At 40.1% G+C, this 26,628-nt stretch overlaps 1 protein-coding gene across 10 annotated transcripts in view; it reads right to left on the reverse strand.

Moving 5' to 3' along the window:
* Window positions 1–1,587: 1,587 nt before the first annotated feature.
* LOC133491631 (serine/threonine-protein kinase PAK 3) overlaps window positions 1,588–26,628 on the reverse strand; it is a 35,906-nt gene continuing 10,865 nt past the window's right edge. For 4 of the 10 annotated variants that reach the window (XM_061802996.1, XM_061802998.1, XM_061802997.1 and 1 more), the window contains 16 exons: window positions 19,640–19,710; window positions 16,786–16,979; window positions 16,570–16,670; window positions 14,713–14,866; window positions 14,546–14,583; window positions 12,835–12,897; window positions 11,581–11,742; window positions 11,297–11,471; window positions 9,905–9,974; window positions 9,256–9,304; window positions 9,057–9,169; window positions 8,522–8,639; window positions 6,043–6,142; window positions 5,757–5,953; window positions 5,529–5,666; window positions 1,588–4,411 (listed from right to left, as the gene is read on the reverse strand). In XM_061802996.1, coding sequence (XP_061658980.1) covers window positions 4,322–4,411; window positions 5,529–5,666; window positions 5,757–5,953; window positions 6,043–6,142; window positions 8,522–8,639; window positions 9,057–9,169; window positions 9,256–9,304; window positions 9,905–9,974; window positions 11,297–11,471; window positions 11,581–11,742; window positions 12,835–12,897; window positions 14,546–14,583; window positions 14,713–14,866; window positions 16,570–16,670; window positions 16,786–16,957 — 1,740 coding nt within the window. In that variant the 5' untranslated portion in view covers window positions 16,958–16,979; window positions 19,640–19,710 and the 3' untranslated portion in view covers window positions 1,588–4,321. Of the gene's footprint in view, window positions 4,412–5,528; window positions 5,667–5,756; window positions 5,954–6,042; window positions 6,143–8,521; window positions 8,640–9,056; window positions 9,170–9,255; window positions 9,305–9,904; window positions 9,975–11,296; window positions 11,472–11,580; window positions 11,743–12,834; window positions 12,898–14,545; window positions 14,584–14,712; window positions 14,867–16,569; window positions 16,671–16,785; window positions 16,980–17,104; window positions 17,216–19,639; window positions 19,711–26,628 lie in introns of all 10 variants that reach the window. The other 6 variants (XM_061803000.1, XM_061803004.1, XM_061803002.1 and 3 more) reach the window with 6 other exon arrangements.

Raw genomic sequence — 26,628 nt, forward strand, 5'->3', positions numbered from 1 at the left:
TACTGTTTATCTGTCCATCCATTTTCTGAGCTCCTTATCCTTACAAAGGTCCCGGGAGTGCTGGAGCCTATCCCGGCTGTCAACGGGCAGGAGGTGGGGTACACCCTGAACTGGTTGCCATCCAATTGCAGGGCACACAGAGACAGACAACAGTCACACTCACAATCACACCTAGGGGCAATTTAGAGTGTCCAATTAATGTTGCATGTTTTTGGGATGTGGGAGGAAACCGGAGTGCCCGGAGAAAACTCATGCAGGTATGAGAAGAACATGCAAACTCTTCCTGGATGACTGAGCTTCTCACTCCGTCTCTAAGGGAGGAAACTCATTTCGGCTGCTTATATCCGGGATCTTGTTCTTTCAGTCATGACCCACAGCTTGTGACCATAGGTGAGGGTAGGAAAATAGACTGAGAGGATCACTTTTCAGCTTAATTCCTTTTTCCCCCACTACGGACATTATTGCTGTGCTTCGTCTGGTCCCTCACTTAGGTTCTGTTTGTTATGGGTGACCCTACCGCGGGTGTACACCCCCAGGCAACTTAGCTCCAAGGTTGATTTGGCCACTCCACCACGATAAGGTGAGTGCTTCCTGGAGGGGGACTTGAAACTTTCCCTTCACATTCCTGGCCCCTCTGCAACTGTATCTACAGTCAAGAAAGGCAGCACCTTAAATGCAACACAACATAAACATGATGCATAACAGCAACTCAGTTTCTTTTTTATTTCAGTCCAGTTCGCAAACTGTTTTTTTTTTTTTTTTTTTTACACTCAAGACACAGCCATGCACAATTCGAAGTTCAAAAAGTCTATTGCTTCCGCCACAATTAAAAATAGTTTATCCAAAACCTCATTCCCCCGTCACACTTTTTGTCCTTTCTCAAAGCGGGGAGCACCTTGCTGAGGTACGCCTGATGGATCAGCAGTTTTACAAAGCTTGACAATTATAATAATAAGAGTAGTAATAATGGTAATAATTTAAAAAGCAACATTTTTTTGTCTTTGTTCCATTCTCTTAATACACATTAATAGAGCATTTTTCACACCACGTGTACAGAATGACACATTCATAAGATAGAAATGTACAGGGGCAACCACGGAAAAGAGCAGGCGGCGCATCGCGGGCGTCGCCACCCTTTGTGCTCACAGTCTGCACCTGACGATGGGCTCGACTTGGGCCTTTCCCACGAAGCGTCCACACAGGCCGGCCACGCCGCACCACACACAAACACACGAACTAACGCGCTCATCAGTGGACTGACCACATGAAGGAGTGTCCAGTCTGATTGGGCCCAAAATGACAGCCCCTTGAGTGCAGAGGGTGCGAGTGTTCTTCTTTTGTTCCATTTGCACGATGCAAAACATTGACTGATACATACCATAAAGCAACCTGAAATGTCTTATTTTAAGTTACATAAATTTGAAAAGGGGGAGGGGGATTAGAAGGGGTGGTTTCCTCTGTCATATTTACATACATACATACTGTACATACAGTGCATATAAAAAGTCTACACATCCCTGTTTAAATGCTAAGCTTTCCAGGTGTGTGTGTGTGTGTGTATATATATATATATTATATATATATATATATATATATATATATATATATATATATAAGAGAACATAAATCCATTGAAAACGTTTTTCCACAATTAAAGTGACCATTAACAAGTAGGTCTGTATTTATAAAAAGTGTATTTGCAAGTGAAGGGAAGTGAAAATAAACAACTGAGATAACGGGGTTGCACAAGTTTACACAGCCTCTTAGGCCTGGGGATGTGACTGGGTTCAAAAATAACTCATTGCAACTCATGTTAAATGGGATGTAGCTCACAACTGTCATCATTTAAAGTACCTCTGATTAACCCCAAATTAATGTTTGATGTTCTAGTCATGTTTTCCTGGCATTTTTTTTTTTTTTTGTCTTCCTCACTGAAGCCTGGAAGTTTTGTGCAAACACTTAGTGATATTTGTAACCATTTACAATTCCCTCTACGTTGGACCAGTAAACTTAACTGCATGGAAGGTGTTCTTCTGGTGAAGAGCAGTTAGTGTTGTGTTTGTTCCATTTTGAAATTATGGTATAAACATTCAACCAGGGTTTAAACAAGTTTTTCTTCTTATTCAGATGGACATTAGGCCTTAAACAAGGAAGGAATTATGAGCAGTTCCAAATACCACTCAGTGTTAGCAAAAACATTTTGGCCACCGATATCGGGGAAGGAAAGACCTACTAGAACATCTTAAAATGTTGACAGGTGTTTGTCTCCCATTAAACATACGTTTGATTCTGATTAGTTCACTGGACAAAGTCATCCCTACATATTAGAGTGTGTTCAGACTTTCAATCGCCTATTTTGCCTTTTGATTTGTGTCAATTGAGTTTTACAATGCATACAAAGAGACAGTAAGAGTATATAAAATCTATCTACACTATCTTCCTACACTATCAAGCCATCTATAGTAATGAAAGGCTGTTATGTTGTAGCATAGATCGGTCACCACGAAGCAGCAGAGATCAATCTGTCAAAGGGAAAATAATCAGATTTATAAGTCACCTTAATGGTGCAAAAAGTTTTGAAATTATTTTTCTTGGTGTCTTTCTCATATCACAAAAACCTGCCATTTAAAGAGGGCTGTGCAGACGTATTCACTGTACATAACTGAACAAACTTAACCTATTTGAATGACAAGATACAGTGAAGAGTTAGTTGGTTGCTTTACATGCACGACTCGTGTGTCACATCACTCCATCTTGTGGACCTTTGCTGTACAATGGAGGTACAAAAATGCAGGTGAGCAGCTCCCCTACTTCTCGATTTCACGGTGGGGGAATGTACTCTCGCAGACTGAGGTAGCCCTCGGGCACGCGCTCACACGCACATAAACGTCATCTAAGTAGTAGGGTGAAAGGGGCTCATCCTAGCATTTTCCTGTGTAGATCACACAGTAATTGAGAGACCCAGTTTTATTCCACACAAAAGATAGGAAGACAGGAGCGCGTGTGCACACACAAACAAACACACACACACACAGTAGTGTAGCTACATGGAGATGCACTAAAATAAACACGCCTGGATACTGGATCGAATTTGTGTACTGTTGAATGTAGGCCAATGTGGCATTTCAGTCTTTCGCTGGTCACAGTGAAGTGCAATTATAATTACACAATTATTTAGAATTTCATCAATTTAGGGTGTCCCATTTTTGTTAGCCAATATGATGACATAATGTTAACTATTATTTCTATACAGGGATGTCCACTCTTTTACAGACTCATGAAGAAGAATGCCTCTACAGTGAGAGCCCTCAACTAATATAGATTAGTGTTAAGCAGCAAGGTAATTGATAACCAGCTGTTTAAATTTGTCTTCTGGTTGCAAAAGTAGTAATAAACGTGTAAACCACAGAAGCAGATAAAAACGCGGTGGTGGTGGTGCTTGTATAATCATTAGCAAAGATATATGGTGTAAAAATTGCAGCAAAAGATGTTACTGAGAATTTGTCCTTGTGTTTTAAAATAATCAGTGACGTATTAAATGAGATATAAAATTGGCAATGCCTATGTCAAACAACTAAATCAATTCATAGGAGTTTAAAAGCATACAGGATGAAGGATACTCATACCCTTTCACTGTGTTCAAAATTAAATACTAAATTTGCATCGTTGATTTGAAATGGAGTCAGATTTGGGCCAGATACAAGACACTGAAAATTGTGAAGAGTTGACTAAAATTAAATTAGGGCAATGCTATGCGAAAATGAAGCTGGCTCAATAAGGAATGCTCAGACTCAACTTTTTTCACAGCCATTCGAGCACAGTTTGGGTCCGAGAGTGACTCGCTTGAGAGGTCACTGCAGGCATGGTTGGGCTTGACCTGTTTTCCACATTGATAACACCAGAAGAATAGTAAACTCTACCAAAAGCTCTTCTTTGAGGGTGTTGTCGCCCCTCATTTTTGGTTTGCGATTGTTACCCCTCCACAAGAAACCAGACAGATGTGCGCATACACACACACACACACACACACTAGTGACAGACTGCTCTACATGTACAGAGTGCTGACGACGTAAACAAAAAGGTGTTTTTAGCAGCACAGTGCCGAAAGGCTGCAAGGCCGTCATTTGTCTGACGTACTGGGTGGTTTGAGGGATGGAGGCGTTTGAGAAGGGGAGTCACAGAGCTCCACACAGACCCCCTGCGCACTTTATGCTGTCACATCACCCAGCCCACAAACATCAGAGCCCCCCTCTCATCCACCTTCATGAACACACGTGTAACAGGGAGGCCTCCAGGCTTGGGTGAGGACAGAGGGCGCCCCCTAGCGACTGCTGTTCTTTATGGCTTCCTTGGCAGCTACAATCAGAGGCGTCAGGCTGGACAGAGGTTTGGCCAGCTTGAGGAACGAATGCTGCGAAGAGGAAGAGTGACACAAATGTACTAGTGAGATATTTGTCATATGAGGATGAGGAGAGCAGACAATTGTGTGTCAAGCATGAACCCTAAAACATGATCATGACAGAACCAAATGTTGACCCGAAGCACCATTTTCAAGGTCCAACTTAAGCACTTTCAACATCCAATCTGTTTGAGGAACTTACATTTCAAGACAACTTGGTTTTGAGAAGTACATCAACCAGAGGCATAAGGAAACTATAAAGGGATGAATCTTGCATATACATATTTTTACACATTGCATTTATGTGCCCCGCAATTGCCTGGTAACCAGTTCAAGCTGCTCATTGCTCAGAGTGAACCCACATGTTGGGCATTCTTAAATTCACCTATACTGTACATACTTTTAGGAAGCTATCCTGTGTTTTCAGTGAAAAACTATTCAATCAAAGTATATAAAAAATTTTTTAATATATTTTGGCACCATCCCGTGGAAGCTTGGTGTAAAAGAACTGTCTTGAAATGAGGTGGAGCAATTTAATTTTGACAAAAATAGTGTTTTTCTGCCATCTTTTGGTATCTTGGTTTCAATTAAGTTGAGTTTTATTTAGACAAAAAATAAATAAATACTGCTTTACCACCATGTTGTGGGATTTATTGGTAAGTATAAAGCTGTTTATTACCTGACGTAACAGTACTGCAATATGTTTTCAGCAAAATTTCTGGGTCATATGGAAAGGTCAGCTCAATTTAAACTGGTAATTGTTTTATGAATGAAATATCATAATTCGGACAAAAGTAAAATGAGTTAGCCCGTGCTGCGTCTCAATTTTTAAAAAGCCAACAAATTTGAAGGAGATGTAAAAACTGTGGCCATGGATCAGTGCACACTTTGTTTTTCTTGTACCGCAGTGTACAGTGGAAGACGTCAATGCTGCAGCCGTATTGATGAATGTTTTCTTTTTCTCCTTCTAACAAGTGAAAGATTAACTTCTAATGCAAAACACTTGAAAGCATCAATGGCTTTTGAGGGTTTCCCTCTCATGGCTACCAGCATGTAAGATTGCACTAAATAAACAAGGCATCCACTTCCCTCCCATATACCGTACTTTCTTTTTCCAGCCCGCTATTACCTGAAGCAGCTCCTTGGCAGATCCTCTGCGGTCTACATCCATCTCCAGGCAGCGGTTGAGGAAGTCTCTGAAGACGGATGAAAGTCTCTCTGGGTTCTGGAGCTCAGGCGTGCCATTGGTAGCTATCAGGTACAACGCCTGCAAGGATGGATGAGAGAATGCAGAGAATCATATTGGAAAACAGCATAATAGTTTATCAATGCCATCATCAGGCACACCGTCTCGTACCCTGAGAGGATTCTCATTTAGATATGGAGGTTCTCCCTCCACCATTTCAATGGCCATAATTCCCAGAGACCAGATGTCCACTTTTGGGCCGTAGGCTTTACGTGTCACCACCTCTGGCGCCATCCAGTAGGGCGTTCCCACCATTGTGCTGCGCTTGTTCTGCTCTGGAGTTATCTGGGCGCAGAAGCCGAAGTCGGCTGTAGTTGGAGGCAAAGGGAAAATCAATCATTGAACAAATGAAGTTGACCTTCTTTGGCAAATTGGCAGGTTTGAACACATTACTTACTGAGTTTGACAGATCCATCCATCCCCAAAAGAATGTTGTCACTTTTTATGTCTCTGTGGATCACCTGGTTGGAGTGTAGGAAGTCCAACGCTTGAAGACACTGAAAAGAATACAAAGCCATTTTAAATATTCATTGAATAACTGCATGGGATCAGTAAAGTACAGTTGGGGCGACCAAAATTCTAACATTTGTTCCATGAAATTGGATCACTTTTTTTCCCAAAAGTCTGTTGTCTTCATTTGGTAGAGTCTTTCATGGCTGTACCTCTAGTATGTTCTCCCATGTGAATCTAATGTGCCTAGGGCCTTCAAAATAAGTAGTCTTGGCCTATACAGTTGAAGCCAGAAGTTCATTTTTTTGTCTCACTGTCTGAAGTCAAATCAGACTAAACGTCTCCTGTTTCAGGTCAGTCAGGATCACCAAAAATGATTTAACGTCGTTAAACGCCGGGATAAGGACAAGGATATTATTTTTTTCAAGGTCAAAAGTTGACATACACAAAACGTACAACATACACAAAAAGTACTATGTGTTTAGAGAACCTGTATGATGAGGTCATGGCTTTGGAAGCTCCTGATAGGTTAACTGACAATTCTTCTTTTTCTTTCAGACTGTCCCTTTAGGGGTCGCCACAGCGTGTCATCTTTTGCCATCTAAGTCTCTCTCGTGCATCCTCCTCTCTAACACCCACTGTCCTCATGTCCTCCCGCACAACATCCATCAACCTTTTCTCTGCTTTCCTTCTCACTTCCACACTATACGTAATACCCTCAATTTCAAATTTCATCTTCATCACTCGATCTGATCTTCTCTTCACCTCCAAGACATTCTTAGCCAGCTCTTCCTTTAAAATAACCCTGACTCCATTTCTCTTCCCATCTACCCAATGACAAAATAATTTAAACCCTGCACCTAAACTTCTAGCCTGACTCCCTTTCCGCTTGCTCTCCGGGATGCATAATATATCAACCTTTCTCCTAATCATCATATCAACTAATTCCTGAGCTTTTCCTATCATAGTCCCAACATTCAAAGTACCTACACACAGCTGTAGGGTCTATACATTCCTCTTCTTCTTTAACTGACAATATGTGAGTCAAATGATGGCAGACCTAGGAATGTATGTAATGCCACACCTCAAACACTTTGCTTCCTTGTTTGAATTCATGGGAAAATCAAAAGAAATTGGCCATAAAATCAGAGAAAGAAATGTGGCGCTACACAAGTCTGGCTTATCCTTGGGTGCAATTTCCAGATGTTTGAAGGTTCCGCGTTCAGCTGTTCAAACAATTATACGCAAGTATAAAAATCATTGGAATGTCCAGCCATCTCCGAGTCCCAGAGATGAATGCGTTTTGGTCCAAAATGCGAGAACCAACCCCAGAACAAAAGCTAAATATTTATATAATATATATTATATAATATAATAATAATAATATAATATATATAATAATTATATATAAAGAAATATTTAGCCAACATATCAAGACATCAGGCAGGAAGCTAAACTTGGGCACAAACGGGTCTTCCAAATGGACAATGACCCTAAGCATACTGCCAAAATGGTTAAAGCCCAGATCTGAATCTTGTGAAAAATTTGTGGGCAGATCTGAAAAGGTGTGTGCTAGCAAGGCAACCAACAAACCTGACTCAGTTATACCAGTTCTGTCAGAAGGAATGGGCCCACAATTCCTGCAGAGTGCTGTCAGAAGCTTGTGGAAGGTTACCCAAAACGTTTGACCCGAGTCATGCAGTTCAAAGGAAATGCGACTAGATACTAAGGAAATGTATGTAAAGTTTTGACCTTGAAGAAAATAATATAAAATTCTCTCATAAATTATCTCTCTCTTTATTGCAGCATTTAATAAAATTAAATAATTTTGGTGATCCTGACTGACCTGAAACAAGAGAGATTTAGTCTGATTAGACCTCATACAGTGAAACAAGTGTGTTTTTGCATGGTGTATGCAAACTCCTGGCTTCAACTGTATAACTTAAATGACTATATATTAACAACTGCTGCTTTTTTTTTTTTTTAACATATCACATTTCAAATTCATTTTCACAGGGCCAGTGTGGTAGCTTTCAAGGAAGTGAGCATTTTTCCATCCGGTGACTGGTTGGCTCAGAGCAAAAAAATGTACAGCCTACTTTGTCTAGCCTGCATCCATTACGCGTGATGTATTTTATATTTTCAGCATGTTATTAGATATGCTGTATAAGGCCCAACTGGCACAGTCACTTTTGAGGCTAATGCCAATTCCGATATGGCAGAGAATAAATCTTCTCTCCAACTATCATGACTATGCAACATTTTGGAGTGTGTCTGTGGGAATTTTCCATTTTTCATCCAGAAGAAGATTTGCGATGTCTAATTTCAAAAGCGTTTCCATTTTTCCAATCTCAAAGGGAAGGTCATGGCGACGGGGCTCATTTGGAAGCGGGTGTTGTTGCTGAGGGTTAAGCTGTGTCTCCTACCTCCCTGCAAACTGCTGCAATCTGGCCCTCGTCCATGCAGGTCTCAGTCACGACATCTGTCAACGAGCCACCGGCCAAATACTCCATAACTACCCAAAGCTCGTCGCCTACTAAATAACTGAAAAAAAAAGATTAGAATAATATGTAAGCAGACTATAAATGGCGATAAATCTTGTGTGCTTGATGATATAAAGTATAGTCAAATAGTACTGCCAGAATCTTTTATGATAAATAATAAAATATTTTTTTAAATGAGGGGGAAAAAAAGTAAAGCAAAAAGATATTGAAAAAGACAATAAAACTTCAGCTATTGTTTGTTATTCCTGTCCCTCGTCTTCATTCTCCAACAGCAGGGGACAGTAATGTAGCTTTTAAATAATGCTGACCAGCATAAAAACAATGAAGGAGCAAAAAAAAAAAAAAATCCAATAATTGTTGCTAACCCAGTAAAATACAGTCAGCCAAACATTATGATGAAATCCATATCAAATTTAATGGATGTCAATGCAGTTACATTATAAACTTAATAACTGACCTGTCCAGGTAGTTGACTATGTTTGAGTTTTTGTTTTCCCTCATCACCAAGATCTCATTGATGATCAGCTCCTTCTTGGGTTGCTGCTGCAGGTTCATTTGCTTGATGGCAACCTGAGGAGGATGGAGAAAAGATGATTTATGGCTCACGACAATTAACTAATTCCATTTTAATAATTACGGCTACAATTTTCACTGACCTCTTGACCGGTCGCTATGTCGATGGCGGTATACACAGTGCCAGAAGCTCTGGAGAGAAAGAAATTATATAGATAACATACATGTTTATCATTTTATCTGTGTTTTTTTAACTGTTTTATTTTATTGCTAACAAGAAACACAGGAACTTTAAAAATAGTTCAAATGAATATAATGATTATACTTCAAGGGAAATTCAATTTGAATTTGACACATGACAATAATCCATCCAAACCACACATCCACCATATCCCATTTCCTACTTAATCATCAAGATTTAAGACACAAAGGCCAGAATATAATTTTTTACAATCTTGAACAATGTGAGCCACCAATGGCAGATTGTATGTCCTCTTCTTAAATGAGAAATAAAAAAAAAAAAAAAGTTTGAAAAATAATAAATATGAGCACAAGGAAGTAGATACTATTCAGGAGGAGAGATTTGTGGTTCTTTGAACACATTTGAGGAAAAAGTATAACTCGATGGATTTGCTGATCATTTGGTGTAAGCTTCAGGAGGGCGTCAACAGAGGCTATAAATAATATACAGTAAGACTGTACGCAGCCATCATACAATCTAATAATTATTTAAGATTCCATTTAAGAGCTGTCAGCTAAAGGCTGAAAAGTTAACGACTCACACACACTTACCCTTGTCCTATTTTCTCAAAGCGTGTGTACTTCTTTTTGGGATCCCCCACACTCACGATACTCCCTGAGTCAGAGACAAAACACATGCATAATGATTGTGTGTGTTGTGAATTTCTGTGTGTGTGTGTGTGTGTGTGTTCATAAATGCTATTTTTTTTTTTTTTTAAAGGGTGCATAGCAGGGACACTTTGCTTCAAGCACATCTAATTTTAGAAATTACTGTAAGCCATTTTCATAGTAGAATTTCAGTGTCAGTGAATGAATGTGATCACTCATACGCTCACTGGTGGCAATATTAGGTCCATGTGCACAGAAATGTATTTTTATTTGGCTTTCATGTGGTTGTAGTTTGCAGGGGCATCGGACTATGCTGCATCATATTGATTGATGTTCCAAATATATTGTCTTATGGAGATATTGTAATGAATTAGTGTACAGCAATTGTACACCACTGCAACCTACAACCACATTGATGAATAAATTTTTTTAAAAATGCAACATTGTGCCACCTTACCTATTTTTTAAAAATTGTTTTAAATTATTTGAATGCACTTGTAACATATTACCATACATTCTCAAATAGTGGCCTAAAAATCACTGTCTGGTACCCTCTGCATTTATGCATCTCAATGTGACTTTTGTGAAAGAATTTTGTTGTTTTCTTTTAATATACCACATCTGAAATGATTAAACGTGAACCTTACACCTGTCTGGCAGAATCAACCGAAGCTGAGCATTGTTGTCTTCATAAAGGCAGAATTTCAATATATTGAGATGCACAGCAGAGCATTAAAACCCATTCGTGGGCAGGGTCTCATTTTTGGGACATTATGATTTTCACGCATTATATCCTTCAGTATATCAAAATATTTAAGTGTTTTAATCTGAAGCCATAATATCGTATCAGGAGAGGAAAACTCATCAAAGTTAGCACGGAGTTATTTCCCTTTCCTTCCTGACCCAACATGGCTCCCTCAAGTACACATGGAGCATTACCCAAGAGAAGAAAGGAAGAAAGGTCAGTATGCAACCAAGTTTGTCTTCAAAATGCTGATCCATTAATGCATAAGTGTCATTCGAGAATAAGAATTCATTAATAAACATATCTGTAGTATTTACCACTTCACAGAACTCATAACATACCCATCCCCGTTTTGGGAAGTTGCCCGCGAGGGGTTACCTCTTTTTTGCCCTTAACTTAACCATAAACGAAAAAGAAGTGTTATTTCCTTGGTTGTGGCCTGTTAGGAGACTTTTATCCCAATAAGGCAAAAAATTGCCACTCTGGCCATGAATGGGTTTTAAAAAGAAAAAAAAAAAAATTAAAAAGTGGTGTGGGACAAGTTATATAGACAGACAGCATTTTCTAAAGCTCCATATAAAGACACTTACTGAGTCTCTCGAGAATCTCCTCATCTGTCATTTTGGACTTCTTCCTTTGGCGGTCAGTGTGGCGATACATTGTGCTCGAAGTGTTGTCGGGCTGGACCTGCGACTCGGGTGGCGTCAGAACCTCTTTGATGGGAGTGGGAGGCTTGGGCGGGTCCATGACTGAACGCGTGTAGATCTGTTTGAGGACGTGAAAGGATGGAGCATGGCAATGTTTGATTCAGCATACTTTTACTGTTTACATACAGTCAGTAAATGACAAAAAAAAATCAATAAGATAAACACACAGATTTGGTGTGTTCAGGTCGAGGGGCTATGACAGGGGGCAGTTCATCATCGTCGTCGTCCTCCTCCTCTTCCTCCTCCTCTTCTTCCTCTTCTTCCTCATCCTCCTCTTCTGACACAGGTGGAGCGATCGGGGGTTCTGACGTTGATGTTTTGGCACCCTGCTGGATGGAAGAACATGCACTGTATAATACCACAAATACTTCCAAGCCACTGGAACCCAAACCAGGAGATGGGCCGAGTTTATTAGAACTCATCTGATAAACCTAAAAAAAATCCTGGAACTCAAGAGATGGAGCATAATATTAAACGTGGCAAGAAAATGGGAGCACAGTTGAGTTACGACGGCAGGAGTGTTAGCAGTTTTAAAGAAAGCTAAAGGAAAAAGGTGCATTTTTATCAGAGTTAATGGTTAGGTGCCAAGAACCCGGGATGAGAATGCACTTCCTATGAGGGACACACACTCTGTTACATATTTCACTATGCTAAGTGGAGCAATCATGCTGTAACATTGCAGTGAAGTGCAATGCGTGGATGACCTGCAAGACATCCTGGGATGTGCACGATAGACCTTTCACCAAGTGTCAAGTCTTTGCTTCAGACATTTATGATGCCTAACCCCAAGTATTTGTTTCCTACAACCAAAAGTCAGTTAGTTAGCCTTGGATCATTTTTTCCCTTATGGAACGGAAACATCCATTTTCAGTCTTGTCATGCATATATGAAGCAGTGCATCTTAGTTCTGGTGATTAAACAAGAACAAAAGACCCAGTCCTTTATTCAAGCCTACTAGGTCTTTGTCCTGCTCCAAGAAAGATTGGGTCAACAGTGCTGTGTACAAATGAGAGTCTGGATGTTTGTAAGTAGTAACATTTTTTTTTTTTTGCCGTTATTTAAAAAGCCATGCGGTTATTGGATCAATGATGATGAAGGTACAGGGGAAAATTCTCAATCATGTTGGAAAGAACATGAGCTGCAGAACATGCAGTTTTAAAGTCATCACAACCCTTCATGTTCACGCGCCCCTGCCTTGCTGCCACCACCACCAAGAGGTGCTCATATCATAAACCCCCCTGACATCAATAAATAGTATTCTCAACCATAGCCGGCATGTAAATAACAGAGAGTGATGATCCCTTGAAAAGAAAACATCTCCTGAGAAGTGCTTTGTACCTTTCACTGGGCATAATTTAGATCAATTTATTGGACCTTGAAAGCCAATGCAGAGATGTGCAATAATAATATGGAGGATTTACCTTGTCAAATAATGCGCTGCAGGTTCTAAGGCTGACAGGAGGCCCAGATGACAGCAGTCGGTTCTGAATGTGAAGGTTGAAAATGGGAGGATTTACTCAAAAAACAAACCCACACAGTGTTGAAGAGTGAGTGGACTTTAGGGGATGGGGAAGGCAGGGGTGGGTTGCTACTGAAGGATGGACAACGGGTCCTTAAATCTGGGCTCCAATGTCACAGTAGGGGTGTCTTTGGGCACAAATGACCAAATTCCTAAATTGGCAATTTATCAAACTATTCTTTTGGCAGATTTTACAGATGTGGAATTACAGGACAAATGATGGTCATGTAATATCAGTCACTATTATGTCCCTCAGCTTCACTGTTGTCACATTTATAGTACCGAAAGTCAATACTCATTTCAAATCGGAGAAACCACTGTGTACTCAGCCTCAGTAAACATGTCAAAGATGACACTAAAACCAATGATGGCAAATTTTGTGGATAGTTTCCTGGCAACAAATCTCTGAACAATAAACTTTTATGACGAGCTGCAGGTTCTTTCATTTTTCAGTCAACAGTGCCTTCCTTCGTACTTCTGTTGCAGTATGGTTTCTTCGGTACTGTACAGCCTCTAATTGTAAAAACTGAGTCACACAGATAAAACCAGTTCGGTCAAGATGAGGCTCAGTGCTTGAGTCTTCTCAATCTATAATGTGATTTGTAAACTGAAAGGTTTTGCAAAGAAGGTAAATATTAGATGATTTGTCTCAACAAACATGAATTTTTATTAATAAATGCAATGGCAGCAAGTGTAAAACTAAAGAGAGAAGTTTAAGTTAGTTTAAAAAAAGAATAACATCTGCTTTGCTTCCACTCTTTGATAGTTCTGCCTGATGGATACACTGAGATCCATCTATGGCACAAGTTTAAAACAGAGTCCTGTCTGCAGGGCATTGAACCAACGCAACAGTCTGAGACGCCCTCAAATACGTTCTCACACGCAACCTCTTCGGCAGACTGCCACCCTCGCTTGGCCCTTCGCTGGCGCTATCCAAACAGCAGTCCTGCATGATCCCAGCGTGATTGGCCCGGGGCAGCGAATCCCCCCTTGCCAGACTCGGATTGCACTTCTTCGCCCTGCTGAGCGCGTGTGTAGAGACAGGCCTTAAAAGCATAGATTACTCTGGTTAAAGCTAGGAATGAGGTCAGCCTAGTGGGAGTCCTCCTTGATACAGTTGAGCCCCCACGGAAGCTCGTCCATTGTTTGTGTTTGGAAATCTAGTTAAGTACATCAGAAAAATAAACTATGAGCAGCAGTTGCTCTCATAGCAGGATCAGTTTTGGGATCCAAAACTGAATGAAATGACTACAAAGTTTGGGAATTTACTGGGGAATCCATCATGAGAGGAATGTGCACATTTTGCCCATGAAAGGGAAGCATGTGTGCTGATAGTAACTCCAATAGACACCTTGAGGAATTGAATGCACAAAATGTTAAAACTTACCTGTTAGAATTTTACACTGTTATTGAAATTAAGATAAAATATTCTTCCATTTCTTGCATTTATTTCGAGTGTAGGTATTGTATAATATAGTTAGAAAAATAAGACACATTCTTTTCCCATAGAGAGGAAAACAAACTTCCAGCATGGTAGCAGAGCAAGGGAGCCACCAAAGTAAAAGTAGCATGAAAAAAAAAAAAAGATAATGCATTATTACACAATGACTCACCAGCGTGTTTGCTGCTATGTAACCATGGGCTGACTTGTCTGAAAAGGGAAAAAATATATAATCTTGTTAAGAAATATATACATTATTTTCAAGAAAACCCTTCTGTATTTATTTTTTAATGTACCGTATATTTATTAATTTCCCATTAGCATAGTGGCGCTCCCTACCTCCTGAAGTGAAGCTCATGTACTTCTGGTTGTTGACAGTCTCTTTGGAGTCGTAGAATTTGAGGACATCCAACACAGCCTGTGGATTCTTTTTCTGCTCCAGCTTGGTGATGTTGGAGGTCTGTAGGAGGCGCGCCCATTGTTCTGGGATGCCCTGCAAAGATGTAAAGGGAGGCAGGGGGGTCAAACATCAAAACGCCTGACTTTTAAACTGCAATTATAACATTGTATTTTCAGGGAAAACCCTCCAAGGTCAACAGCGGTCACAGCTGGACCGACATACAACGCCATGAAAAAGCAGTGGCCCCCTTCTCAAGTTCCAAGTGAACTCAAAATGTTTTTAAATGGTGATTTTATTTATTCAGGAAAAAACTGTATTATATTTACATTTGTTTGATGATCTTAAAATAGTGAGGAAACTATTCATCAATATAAGAATTTGAGAAGGGGGGGCAACACTTTTTCGCAGTGCTGTATATACATTTTCCTAAAATATTTATTTCCTTCCATTTTATGTTACACATGTTACCATGGTAACTGTAGAAGGCTCTTGTTAACTAATGGATTACATTGTTTTAAAAAAAAAAAAGAAAAAATGATGACTATTAACTTGACTGTTTGTTAATATGTTATAGTGTACATCATCCCCTGCAGACCCAGAGATCAAATACAAGAGCTGTATTAAAAATTCTGTGTCTATAAAAAAAAAAAGATTGACTTTTATTGACAGTGTTGGAGAACTATTTATTTCCATCCATCCATTATCAGTAGCGCTTATCTTTACTCGGAAGCTGAAGAACTCGGGAGAAATTTCAGGCAAGCACGGGGCAAAAGACTCCGGCCTGATTTGAACCCCCAACCTCAGAACTGTGAGAGGGACGCACTAACCACTACATCACCGTGCCCTCTGTTAAGTACTCATTTGTCCTAATTGTCTTCTTTTAATACTGCAAAATGCATGGCGTGAAATGATTCATCATAGGCATCGCCACTTTCCTCTTTCAAATCTTTTCATCTGTGAGTGAATGGAACTGAAGGATGTGACACGGTTCATTTTAAGTCAAACAAATCCAATTTGCCCATTTTATTTTTCCACTTCTAGAGTAGCCAAGATGGCTTCAAGCAACTACTGAAGTTAGACCAAATATTTTACCATCAAAGTCCAAATAAACCACAGAAAGTCAGCGTGGCGCCCTCAGTGTGTCGCGGCTTGTGAAACAAACAAGGTCTTCTTTGTTATTTTTAAATCACACAATTATGCTTTTGGAATTCGTGCTATTATACAAACTTGTTCCCAAGTTGAAAACTGTAAAACTTTCATTCATTTGCTGTTTTGAGTTCATTGAATGTAGTATGAATGTAGTACATTTTTAGCCTTCAAATTAAACTCCTGCTTTGACATTTTGCTCCCTAAAATCCAAAAGAAATCCAAGGCGTGGATGTAATTCTACCCCTTTAATACGTAAAATGGGATTTTCAAAGTAAATTTAAAATTCTGCTAATGTTGAACCACAACTAGATTAATCTCATTTTGAAATCACATATTTTGTCATATGTATTTATACACTGATATAGTTTGAGTCAGGTAATATTTGACATGTACATATAATCCATCCATTTTCCACGCCACTTTGCTCACAAGGGTCACGGGAGTGCTTGAGCCTATTGGGCAAATAAAAAAGTAAAAAAATAAGATAAAATAACATATTCAAATTAGGATCACAACAGACCACCAGAAACTGAACTCTTTCATCAGTGGACTTATAGTCCTGAGCCTTATGAAAGCTTGATGTTTCGCAATGAAGGCTGCCAGATGGGAGATCTCTTGCTGTTCTATTGGGTGTAATGGACACTCACTGTAAATTCTCCTGTTACAGCATCAAAGCCGACATGGATGGTGTGTTCAAAGTCGGAAGGAAGCGATATCTCGGGGCGCTCCTTCTCCTTCTTCTTGTTTGCTAAACAAAATCATGAACACAACCTGATTTCGAGTGGTATACAAAGTCAATGTGGAGTAAAGGTGAATCAAAACTGGGCTGACCGTGAAGGTGCTATGGACCAAAAGCTACTCACTCTTATCTCCTCCAGGGAAGATGGAACGCAGGCGCACTTTCTTGATTTTCTCTTCAGGAGCCATTGGAAGTGGTTTTGAGGCGGGGTTCACTGATGAAGAGTCTCTGGAACTACTGTTCATTCTCAAGGGAGGGGCTGGTGGTTTCTCTTCAATATCGACACTATCAGACATCTTTAGTAGCACTCACAATGTCCTAGAAAAGAGAAAGAGTGAGGTTTCAGCAGTGTGACAAAGAAGTCAGCATTTTCTACATTGTATGTATAGCATTAAATACATATTAAAATTTGGACTGGGGAAAGAAAGCACGTGGAAACTGACCCAAAGCACTTCCTGTTTCCCGTGATGTGACACAAAAAACGGTCCAAGAGGTCCAGTCAGGGTAGTGATGAATGTACAACAGTTCCTTTTCTGGTCAGCTGCTTTCTGAAGCTGCAGAATTGGGGTAATGTGACTGTCACATCAGACAGATCACACCGCATACAGATGCATGCAACGGTCCTCGGTCGTCTGAGCTTTGGCCCGTTTTTGCTTTCAATCAGCAGGAACCTGGTTAAAGCACCATTGGCTTGATGCACCCGCAAAGTTAATTGAAATAGTTCACATCTGACAACCTCTACTATTTAAAGATTTTCAACACTCGTGTATTCGTCTTCCCCCCACCCATCCCACTAGCATGTTATACTCCTTCATTGCCTCGCCCTGAGGCCAAGCCCGTCATGTGATGTGCAGCGCGACTGTCCCAGAAAAGCGGGCCAGCCAGGCTTCCCCCTTCACTGAGACCTACATTAACAAACAAAAGCCATCCCTGAGCTCTTTCTGACACGGCGTACACTCCCAATCCTGCATATCACACATGTGCCTTCATGGTGACCTAAAACTATTTTGAGTGACTCTATTTGCACAGACAAAATGGATGATTAGAAATGATACAACCACATATTTATCAATTCAATGACTATGACTAAGGCTCAGTCCACTCATTCCTGTTGATAAGAAATGTTAGTACTCATTTCAAAATACCACTTTTTACAGAAGTGGAACTTTTTATTATTTTTGATTTATATTTTGTCATCCAGTACGCTGAACACCAAAGTTGCCAAATTTTTCCACAGGAAATAACAGCAATAAAAATCAACTGTCTCAAAAGACCTAAAAAATTACATTTTTAATCTTTCACATATTACAACAAACAAACTTAAAAAAGGAGTCATCTTATTTTTAACATTCTTAATTACCACTAACAAACAAAGCTAATTATATAAATGGTAATGTAAAAGAAAAAAAGTCTCAGATTTGTTCAAAATAAGGACACATTTGGTTGATGCTGGACAAATAATTTGGGACACTGTAAGGATAATGGTATTGGGAGAATGCGAGTCTCTTACTGCTGAAATGTACACTTACGTCAAGGGAAAAAAATGCAAGTAAAAGACACTGGCCAAGAGATGCATGGCATTAAAGGTCAGAGGTCAGTTAAAATATATGAAGACACTAGTTATTAGAGTGAGGTGAACTTGCCTATCTTAAAAATCCTGCCATAAAAGGCCTTCCAGACTGAGGTTCTGCAGCTTCAGTGGTCAAGAAAAAAAAAACATGAAAAAGTGTGAAAAAGAAAAGGCATTCAAGGAAAAGGGATTTTTAGTCTGCAAGGCTTTGAAAGAAAGAGATGATGGACAGGACGCAGGGATTCTGATGATGCCACCAAGACGAGAGAAGCTGAAAAAAAACCCAAGCCTTTTCTCACCACCAAAAGGTGTCAAATTTTAACTAAAAACTGCAGGGATAGGACTTGGCAAGAAGTCCTGATGCTGGAGCGAAGGAACTCACTGATCTGTCGAGAGCTGCCAGACAGAAGAAGAGCCAATGCAGACAAATACACTCACCAAAGAGGCCTCAAAGATAAGTTTCAAAGAAGGTTACTTTGTTATCTTTGGACTTAGGAAAAGGTGGCGCATACAATCTCTGTTCTAGTTCAGCCTGAAATCTTTCACATAAAACTCACTCAAACATTTATGAAATGAGGTACAGCAGAGACAGCATAAAATAGTCTGAAATACCTTGGCAAGATTGATTTAGAAGATTGAGATGCCCACCAGGAAGTTTGGCGCAAAAGATGTGTCAGCGTCATACGGGCAACAACGAACGACATTCAGCATTTTTCAATTTCTTCTGAGCATGTGGTTGCTTATTACGAAAACAATTTTTAAAATTAATTAATTTATATATATATATATATATATATATATATATATATATATATATATATATATATATATATATATTTTTTTTTTTTTTACAAAAATTTCAATACGTGAAATATTGCGCTCATGAATGTGTTTGTGGAAAGACATTTTCTGGTTGAATCTGTGCACGGTGTCTCCAACAACAACTGGAGGTTAAAAACCAGACGGATAAAAGTGACTCACCTATTAACACAGGTCTGAAGTGTCTTTTAAGCGACTGATGACTTATCATTGTGAGTACTGATCATGCAACCGTGGATTGCCTAGCTGCAACTGAAATGCGATCAATGGGGGATCATTATCCGGTCACCAATTATAGAGGGAAAATTTATCAATAGTAGCAACACTGTGTAATGAACTCCGCTGACAAGCATATGACTCGCATTAGATACCTCATCCTCAAACAACGCCTCGTCCTCCTTTGTGACACGTAAAACTTGAAAATAGTCACAAGTAAGTTCACAACATACAATACTGAATTTCTTTCCCTGCTACTACAGAAAACAGCTGCACAAAAAAAAAAGAAAAAAATGTTTTTACCAAATTTTACTGTTATGGCGGTATGGAAAATAATCCATATTCAAGTGTACAACACTTTGTTTTAACTTACCTATTGAAAAAAGGCACACTTGGACCTCTCTAATATGGTTCAGCAGAAGATGATTCCAAAAGAAACTGCCCCTATCATAAAAAAAAAAAAAAAAGGTTTAGCTTGTTTGCAACAGTTTTTATTTCTAATTTTTCAAAGACATTAAGCACTTCTCCTTTTGAGTTCTCAGCACAGCAAGATCTGATTGGATGCCTGTGTAAAAAGGAGGTGGCGATGCCACTGGTAAACGATCTTATGTTCTTTTTAAACAAGACTGCAACAGCCACTACATCAACTTAGGCCAATAACGGTTGGTCATTAAAGAGCTTGTATTTAAAGTGCCACTGTCATAAGTTTCCAAGAGACCCGGTTCGTTATGAAAAATGGATTGCACAGGTACAAAGGACGAGAGCTTTATGGGTTCCAAATGACAGGTAGGTGTGTATACAGCTACTAAAAAAAATAATAGTTTGGGGGGGACCACGTAATCAGTCTCTCATAACGTAACAAAAGACCCACGTACGTATGACAGGCGTGCTAAATGTGTCGATGTGCACGTCGGACGGCTTTCCGCGTCGGGCTCGCCGGTGAAGGCTTCCCCGTCGTGTCTTGCGAACGAGCACAGCTTCGACTGTCTGGGAGTCTGTTGTTAGTTAGAAGTGCTCCACATATCATCTAAATCTGGCTCGAAACAATGGGGTAATATTGCCCTGGACACTTCACTTGATTATGAGATGTTCTCTTCTTTGAAAAGAGCTTCCGTGTCTGAAGGGGCGTGTCCCATAGTAGGGGCCACAGCATGTTTTCAATGGCAAATGTCCGGGTTAATGTCACTGTCAGTACATCCAGCCAATATGGCAACCACTTGGATGTCGAATGGTGGAACGTTAGAATCTTATTCATCACAAATTTTGGACCCTGCTCCTTAGTAGTAAACTACCTGATGGCTGCTGCAGCTTTGCAGAATAGTCAGATGTTACCCAGACATCCATGATTTGTCCCTTGCATAAAAAAAAGGCCATTTACAAAAAAACATGTCTCAACCTTAAAAGAAAAAGAACAAAAGAGTCAGAGCCTGCATTTGCCTCACCATTTTGATCCATCCTTCTTTAAATTAGAAAGAAAACAACACAAGCATTTAAAAGTCAATCATGACAATAGTTGTTCCAGTAGCCAACAATAAATGTGGTATCGGAAGGAATGTATTTAAAAACAACCCTGACACTTTGACACTCAGACGGATATTAGAGGGGATGTTTTCACATTTCCCTCTCCTGAAATATTAATCTCACCATGAGGAGCAGGCCTTTCAAACATTAATGCCGAATTTGAACTGCTAACACAGGAAGAGCCTCTAATCTTGAATCCGTGGAAGCCCAGTAATGGCATCGCCGTGAATGGGTGGGTGGTTGAGGTGACGGGCTCTGGTGTAGGCACGGTGCTTCGTGGCCATGATCGGGAGACGCTCTCTTGCCTTGATGAACTTCGAGGATTACTAGTACTTGCATGTGGGCATCTATTGGTTGTTCCATGAATCAGCAAATGTAATAGTGCACTACAATATATCATTCCTTGTCATATAACAACAAATAAATCCAGCTATCCATTTTCTGAGCTGCTTATCCTCACGGGGGTCACGGGATTGCTGGAGCCAATCCCAGCTGTCATTGAGCAAGAGGTGGGGTACACCCTTTATTCGTCGGCAGCCAATTGCAGGGCACATGGAGACAGACAATAGTCGCATTCATAAATACACCTACGGCCAATTTACACTCCCCAATTAATGCATCTTTTTGGAATGAGGGAGGAAACCAGAGTGCCCGGAGAAAACCCACACAGGGACAGTGGAGAACACGCAAACTCTGCACAGGCGAGCCTGGGATTTGAATCCCGGTACTCAGAACTCTGAGGCCAACGCTCTAACCAGTTGCCCCTCTGTGCTGCCCAGGATAAAATAAGTGAAAGCCTATTAGTCATTATGATGGCAATCATTTAATTCCAATAGATAATGAAAATGTAATTTCTTGAAACATTGTAATCGTCTCCTTGAATGTCTATTTTTAGCCAATGTTGTCCACGTCTTGGAGAAAGCAACCATCTTAATTGTGCTGACATAAAAAGCCTATATTCATTCATAATATGCCAACTGGAGCATGATTACACAATATCAAAGGCAAAGGTAAATGGATTCAATGACCGCATGCACATCTTCTACTTTAAATGTCCATTCAGCGTGGCCCTTGACAACGTCCAATTTTGAAGAATTCTCTTTTCACCCAGTTTTTCTTTTGAGGGAAGACTCTTCTTTGCAAAGACAAACTTGTAACAAGTCGCACATTTATCTCCCAGCCACTCGTTTGCATGCAGCACAGTTTGCAAACATCACTAATCAGTTAGCAGGGGGCTATTATTAGCCGCAAGCCAGATGTCACTGTCTGATCTTGTTTTACCCAATTGTGGCCTTTTCCAGGATCGCCTCCAAATCATTTATAAACCAAGAATTACTAATAAAGTACATACAGGTGAACTTTATTTGTATCTTTTAGTTGTAGTTGTGGCTGCTCAATTTACACGTAAATTTAATTTTACTGCCATTAAGTGAGGTCAAAACATACTTCTCTAGACCTAGTTTAATTAAAAAAGAACTTTACTGACAACCTAAAACTCCATTTGCCCATTGTTTTAAAATGTATCTTTAATTTCATTCATTTCATCATTCATATTGATCAGCAATGGAGTACCGTTAAGTGTTTCATTTCAACGTCTCATTTGACCTGGCTGAGTGTTTCAGGATTCAGTTGATCGTCTCCAACAGTTGAGGGATAACATTTCCCTTATTAAACAAACTGAGCAAACTGGTTAGTTCACCCTGCAGACTAATTTATTCACCACCAAACCCTCACCCTCCCTAACCCCTAAGCTGGGGAGGTGTGAGAGCCCAGACTGTCTGCCATTTAATATTTAGCTGTGTGTCACTTTTTGTAGTCACACATGCAGGAGACAGTTTTAATAGGCTTGTGCAGCAACTATATTTTCTGTTCTGTTTTTCGTTGATGGCGTGTCATCACCGCAAAGAGAAAATTAAGTGTGAAACAAATCACATAGTCAGACCTGACAATTCTCCTGTATACATTATGGGAATCAGATTGCAATGGAATAAAAGTATTATTGTGGCGAATTCTACTCAGTCAGGTGACCTCTAGTAAAGCCCAAACCAAAATAAATTGTCAATCTGTCAAGTGGACAACATGAAACCATTTTAAACCCATTAACAAGGCAAGTTGTCTGTTTTGAAGTAAAAGCAATTCCTCCTTTGAGAGAGGTTATTGATAGCATATCTCTATGATGAGTCTCTTATTTTGACAGACGTTTCTGTCTTGACGCTTTACGGTTTGAAAAGACCTATCTACTAAAAAGCTCAATTTAGAAGAAGCTGGTCTACTTCTATTATTAAACACACTTAAAATTCAAACATGATGATAATATGATGTATTTAGTAATGAATGTGTATTATTGTTTCTGAACACAATATTTGAATTGAATTTCTTTTGACCCCTCCTTGAGCCGTCACCTTATCACGGCGGAGGTGTTTCTCTGTCCCAGTGATCTTAGGAATAAAGCTGTCAGAGGCTTCATGCCCTGGTAGTGTCATTCATGCCTAGCAGATCCTCTGTGAGGGACCACACAAAGCTTGGCAAAAAAGACCCCTACGATGAATATAAGATTTAGGTTTCCCTCGCCATAACATGTGTCACCTGGGCCCCCCCACTGGAGCCATGCCTGGAGGCCGGATTCCAAGGTGAGAGCCTGGTGGCCGGGCCCGCACCCATGGGGGCCAGCCAGGCATAGCCCGGAAGGGGAATGTGGGTTCCCCTTCCGATGCGTTCACCACCTGTGGGCAGCACCATTGGGGTTGGGTGCAATATGAGCTGGGCAGCAGGAAGTCTGGGCTTCCCTACTAAACCTGCGGCCCCAATGACCCGACTTCAGATAAGCGGGAAAAGAAATGGATGGATGGATTTATTTTTCATTTATAATGTGTGGTGTATAGAAGGAAGAACTGCATTCTGGGCCAGATAAATGGATAAATAGATGATTATAACCACGTGTGCTCAATGACTATTTAAAGAAAATCAAAAAATCATTAAGAATACAAAAATTACATTTGGCATTTCTGTATAAATAAGGTTAATACATTGTGTCAGTTTTGAGGTAGACCCTGATCACATTAATCTGGCTACGGTTCTGGACCTGCCGAGACGTTAACTCTCTATCCCAGCAGGCAGGAGTTTCAATTACCGGTAGTTGCCAGCAATGATGTCACGCAACAAATACTTTTTCCACACACAAGCATGCCGTAATCCCTGTTTTATTCACAACCAATCATATCTCTTAACGGGCTTGCATCAAATGACAATCACGTGCAATCAAGGTATGTTGTTGTTGCTTGCGATATTACAATATGACACCAAAACAGAAGGAGAGTGGTGGAATAAAATGACAACAGACAGTGATGAAACACTGACAAATAAAATTACTTGTGCCCGTGCGTGTGTGGGGACAAAAGCCAGGGGCATAAACGTAACAGATTTATTCTGACGGGTTTACACCTTTGAATAGGGAATATATTTGTAACCTACATTTTCCTCATGTTAGTAATAGCTCCAAGGTTTTCTTTTGGGTTTATTTGTGGGTTTCCACTCACATTCAATGACTAGATCATTGAAAACTATCTACACTCAGTTGACACAAATTAAATATTGAATCTATTTTTCTCCTACTCTTAAGTTCACGTTCTCCAACTATACCGCATATAAAACAGTTTGAATGTGATTGTCATATTCGCGGTTAAGCCAGTACATTAACAGAAACCGTACACAACGGTTGCACCTCCTTACAGCTGAGAAAATAAACAGACCTCTTTGGAGGCAAAGCAACAGTGTGCAATCTTCCCTTTCACCTGCGTTCGCAGAGTTTGAAATATATACGCTACCCAAAACAGCTTTTGGGAAAATAAGAGCAGTTAATACTGCAGCTGGAGCATGCACTGTGTGCAGCTCTCAACCACCGTAAATCAAATCCAGTGCTGTCAAACGACGGCCAAAATGTGAGTATACAACAGTGACGAAACCCAAATGTAAATCCATGTGAGGGCGTTTGCAGTCTTCCTCTGAATTCCCTTAACATCTTCGATTCTCTGGCGTCTTTGACGTGAGACATTCAAGTTCAGCCAATCCCTCCACAAACGCCTGACCCAGTGAAACTTGCTAATCTCTTAAACCTCTTCCTCCTCTGCAACATTTCATCCTTATTTTCAGCAAGTCGCCGTCCATCTCATCCTCTGAGTCATTTTACAGTAAAGGGTGTCGCGTACTCGTGTCTGTGACTTTCCAGAATTTTGAACCCTATGAAGAAAACCCTTAAAGTCACATTTACAGCTGGAGCTTGATGCATCAGAACAAAGGCTATCATGGAGGCTCAGACAAACAAACTAACATTAATACACGCAGACAAGCAACTGTAAGAAGCAACAGACATCAAGTAGGGAGATTACAGTTGAAGCTGTGTCAATGTGTCAGTGTGTGAGTGTCTGCCTCCATCCATCTCTCGCACTTCCTCCCCCCCCCAACACGAACAAAATGGCCAGATGGCTTCCAATCCTACATGCTAATCCATGACATACACACACTGCAGCCCTGACACACCTACAACAATACACTCCTGGAGTCAGTTAGACCCTAAAACAAACACACATCCCACATTTCTTTGGCATTATTAGAAGACACGGGAGACCTTAACACTGACTTTACTGAACAACACGCTACCCAGCAGCAAGTTTCACCCCGACTCTGACAGACGGAGGCCTCCTTGTACGTGTATCATATTTCAGAGAGACCACTTTGAGTGGGCTGCAGGCCAGGATGAGGTTCTGCTGCTTTTGTTAGTCGAGGCGAGGTAAGAGAGGCTGCGTGTGTTGGGTTACATTTGCCATAATGGAAAACATAAGGAAGCTCAAAAACCGCAAACGTGAGGAAAAATAGGCCAGCGTAAAATCATCCAGTATTTCATTTTATGTCTTTTTTAATAGAGGCACTCAGTGGACAGCAAACGCCTGCCAAGGTCAAACAATGCTAAACTGGATCACCACCAAATTGTAAACCTTTTGGAATATCAACCGCCTGCATTTTTTCATAAAACTTCTATCTTGTGTGAATCATTGAGAAGGAACATTTTGAATGGAACCAAATAAATCCACACATTTATCTTAATCTGCAAGTTTCGTGAAGACCGAAAATTGTTTAGCATTGCGAAGATAATGACTGAAACAACAGACAAGCATCAAAACTTGTGTTTGTTCACACTCGCCCGTGTCTTTACATTTGTTTATTATACAAACAGTATAGTGGACGGTGCAGTTTTACTGATCTTTCCAGTAATGCTGATTAGCGTGATCTTTGTAGAAATCACCCGTGTTACCTTTTCCCTACTTGTTTTCAGCTATGAAATTTTCATGAGTAGCATGTGACCTTCAGAGACAACGGAGACAGACCCAACCACAGTGAATTCTGGGTGATGAGCAATCAGATCTCAGAAAAATGGCCCTATGTTGGATATTTGAAGACAAATGTGTGAGGAATTTATGGCTCGAGGAGCACAACAAAGAGGGAAGAGATTCTTGAACAACAACAGTAAAGAATATAGTGGAGATTACAAATGTGTCCCTTAATGCAGTGAGCCTCATTTTAGATTTGAACAGTGTGGTGTGGTACAAACCCCAATTCTAATGAAGTTAGGATGTTGTGTAAAACATAAATCAAAATTCAACACAATGATTTGCAAATCCTCTTTAACCGCTATTCAAATGAACACACTATGACAAAAAGATATTGGATGTTCAAACTGATAAACTTTATTGTTTTTGTGTGTGTGTGCAAATATTCACTCATTTTTAATTTGATGTCTTCACCATATTCCTTAAAAAAAATGGGACAGGGGTATATTTACCACTC

The sequence above is a fragment of the Syngnathoides biaculeatus genome, chromosome 18 (assembly GCF_019802595.1).
Source record: "Syngnathoides biaculeatus isolate LvHL_M chromosome 18, ASM1980259v1, whole genome shotgun sequence".
Lineage (NCBI taxonomy): Eukaryota > Metazoa > Chordata > Actinopteri > Syngnathiformes > Syngnathidae > Syngnathoides > Syngnathoides biaculeatus.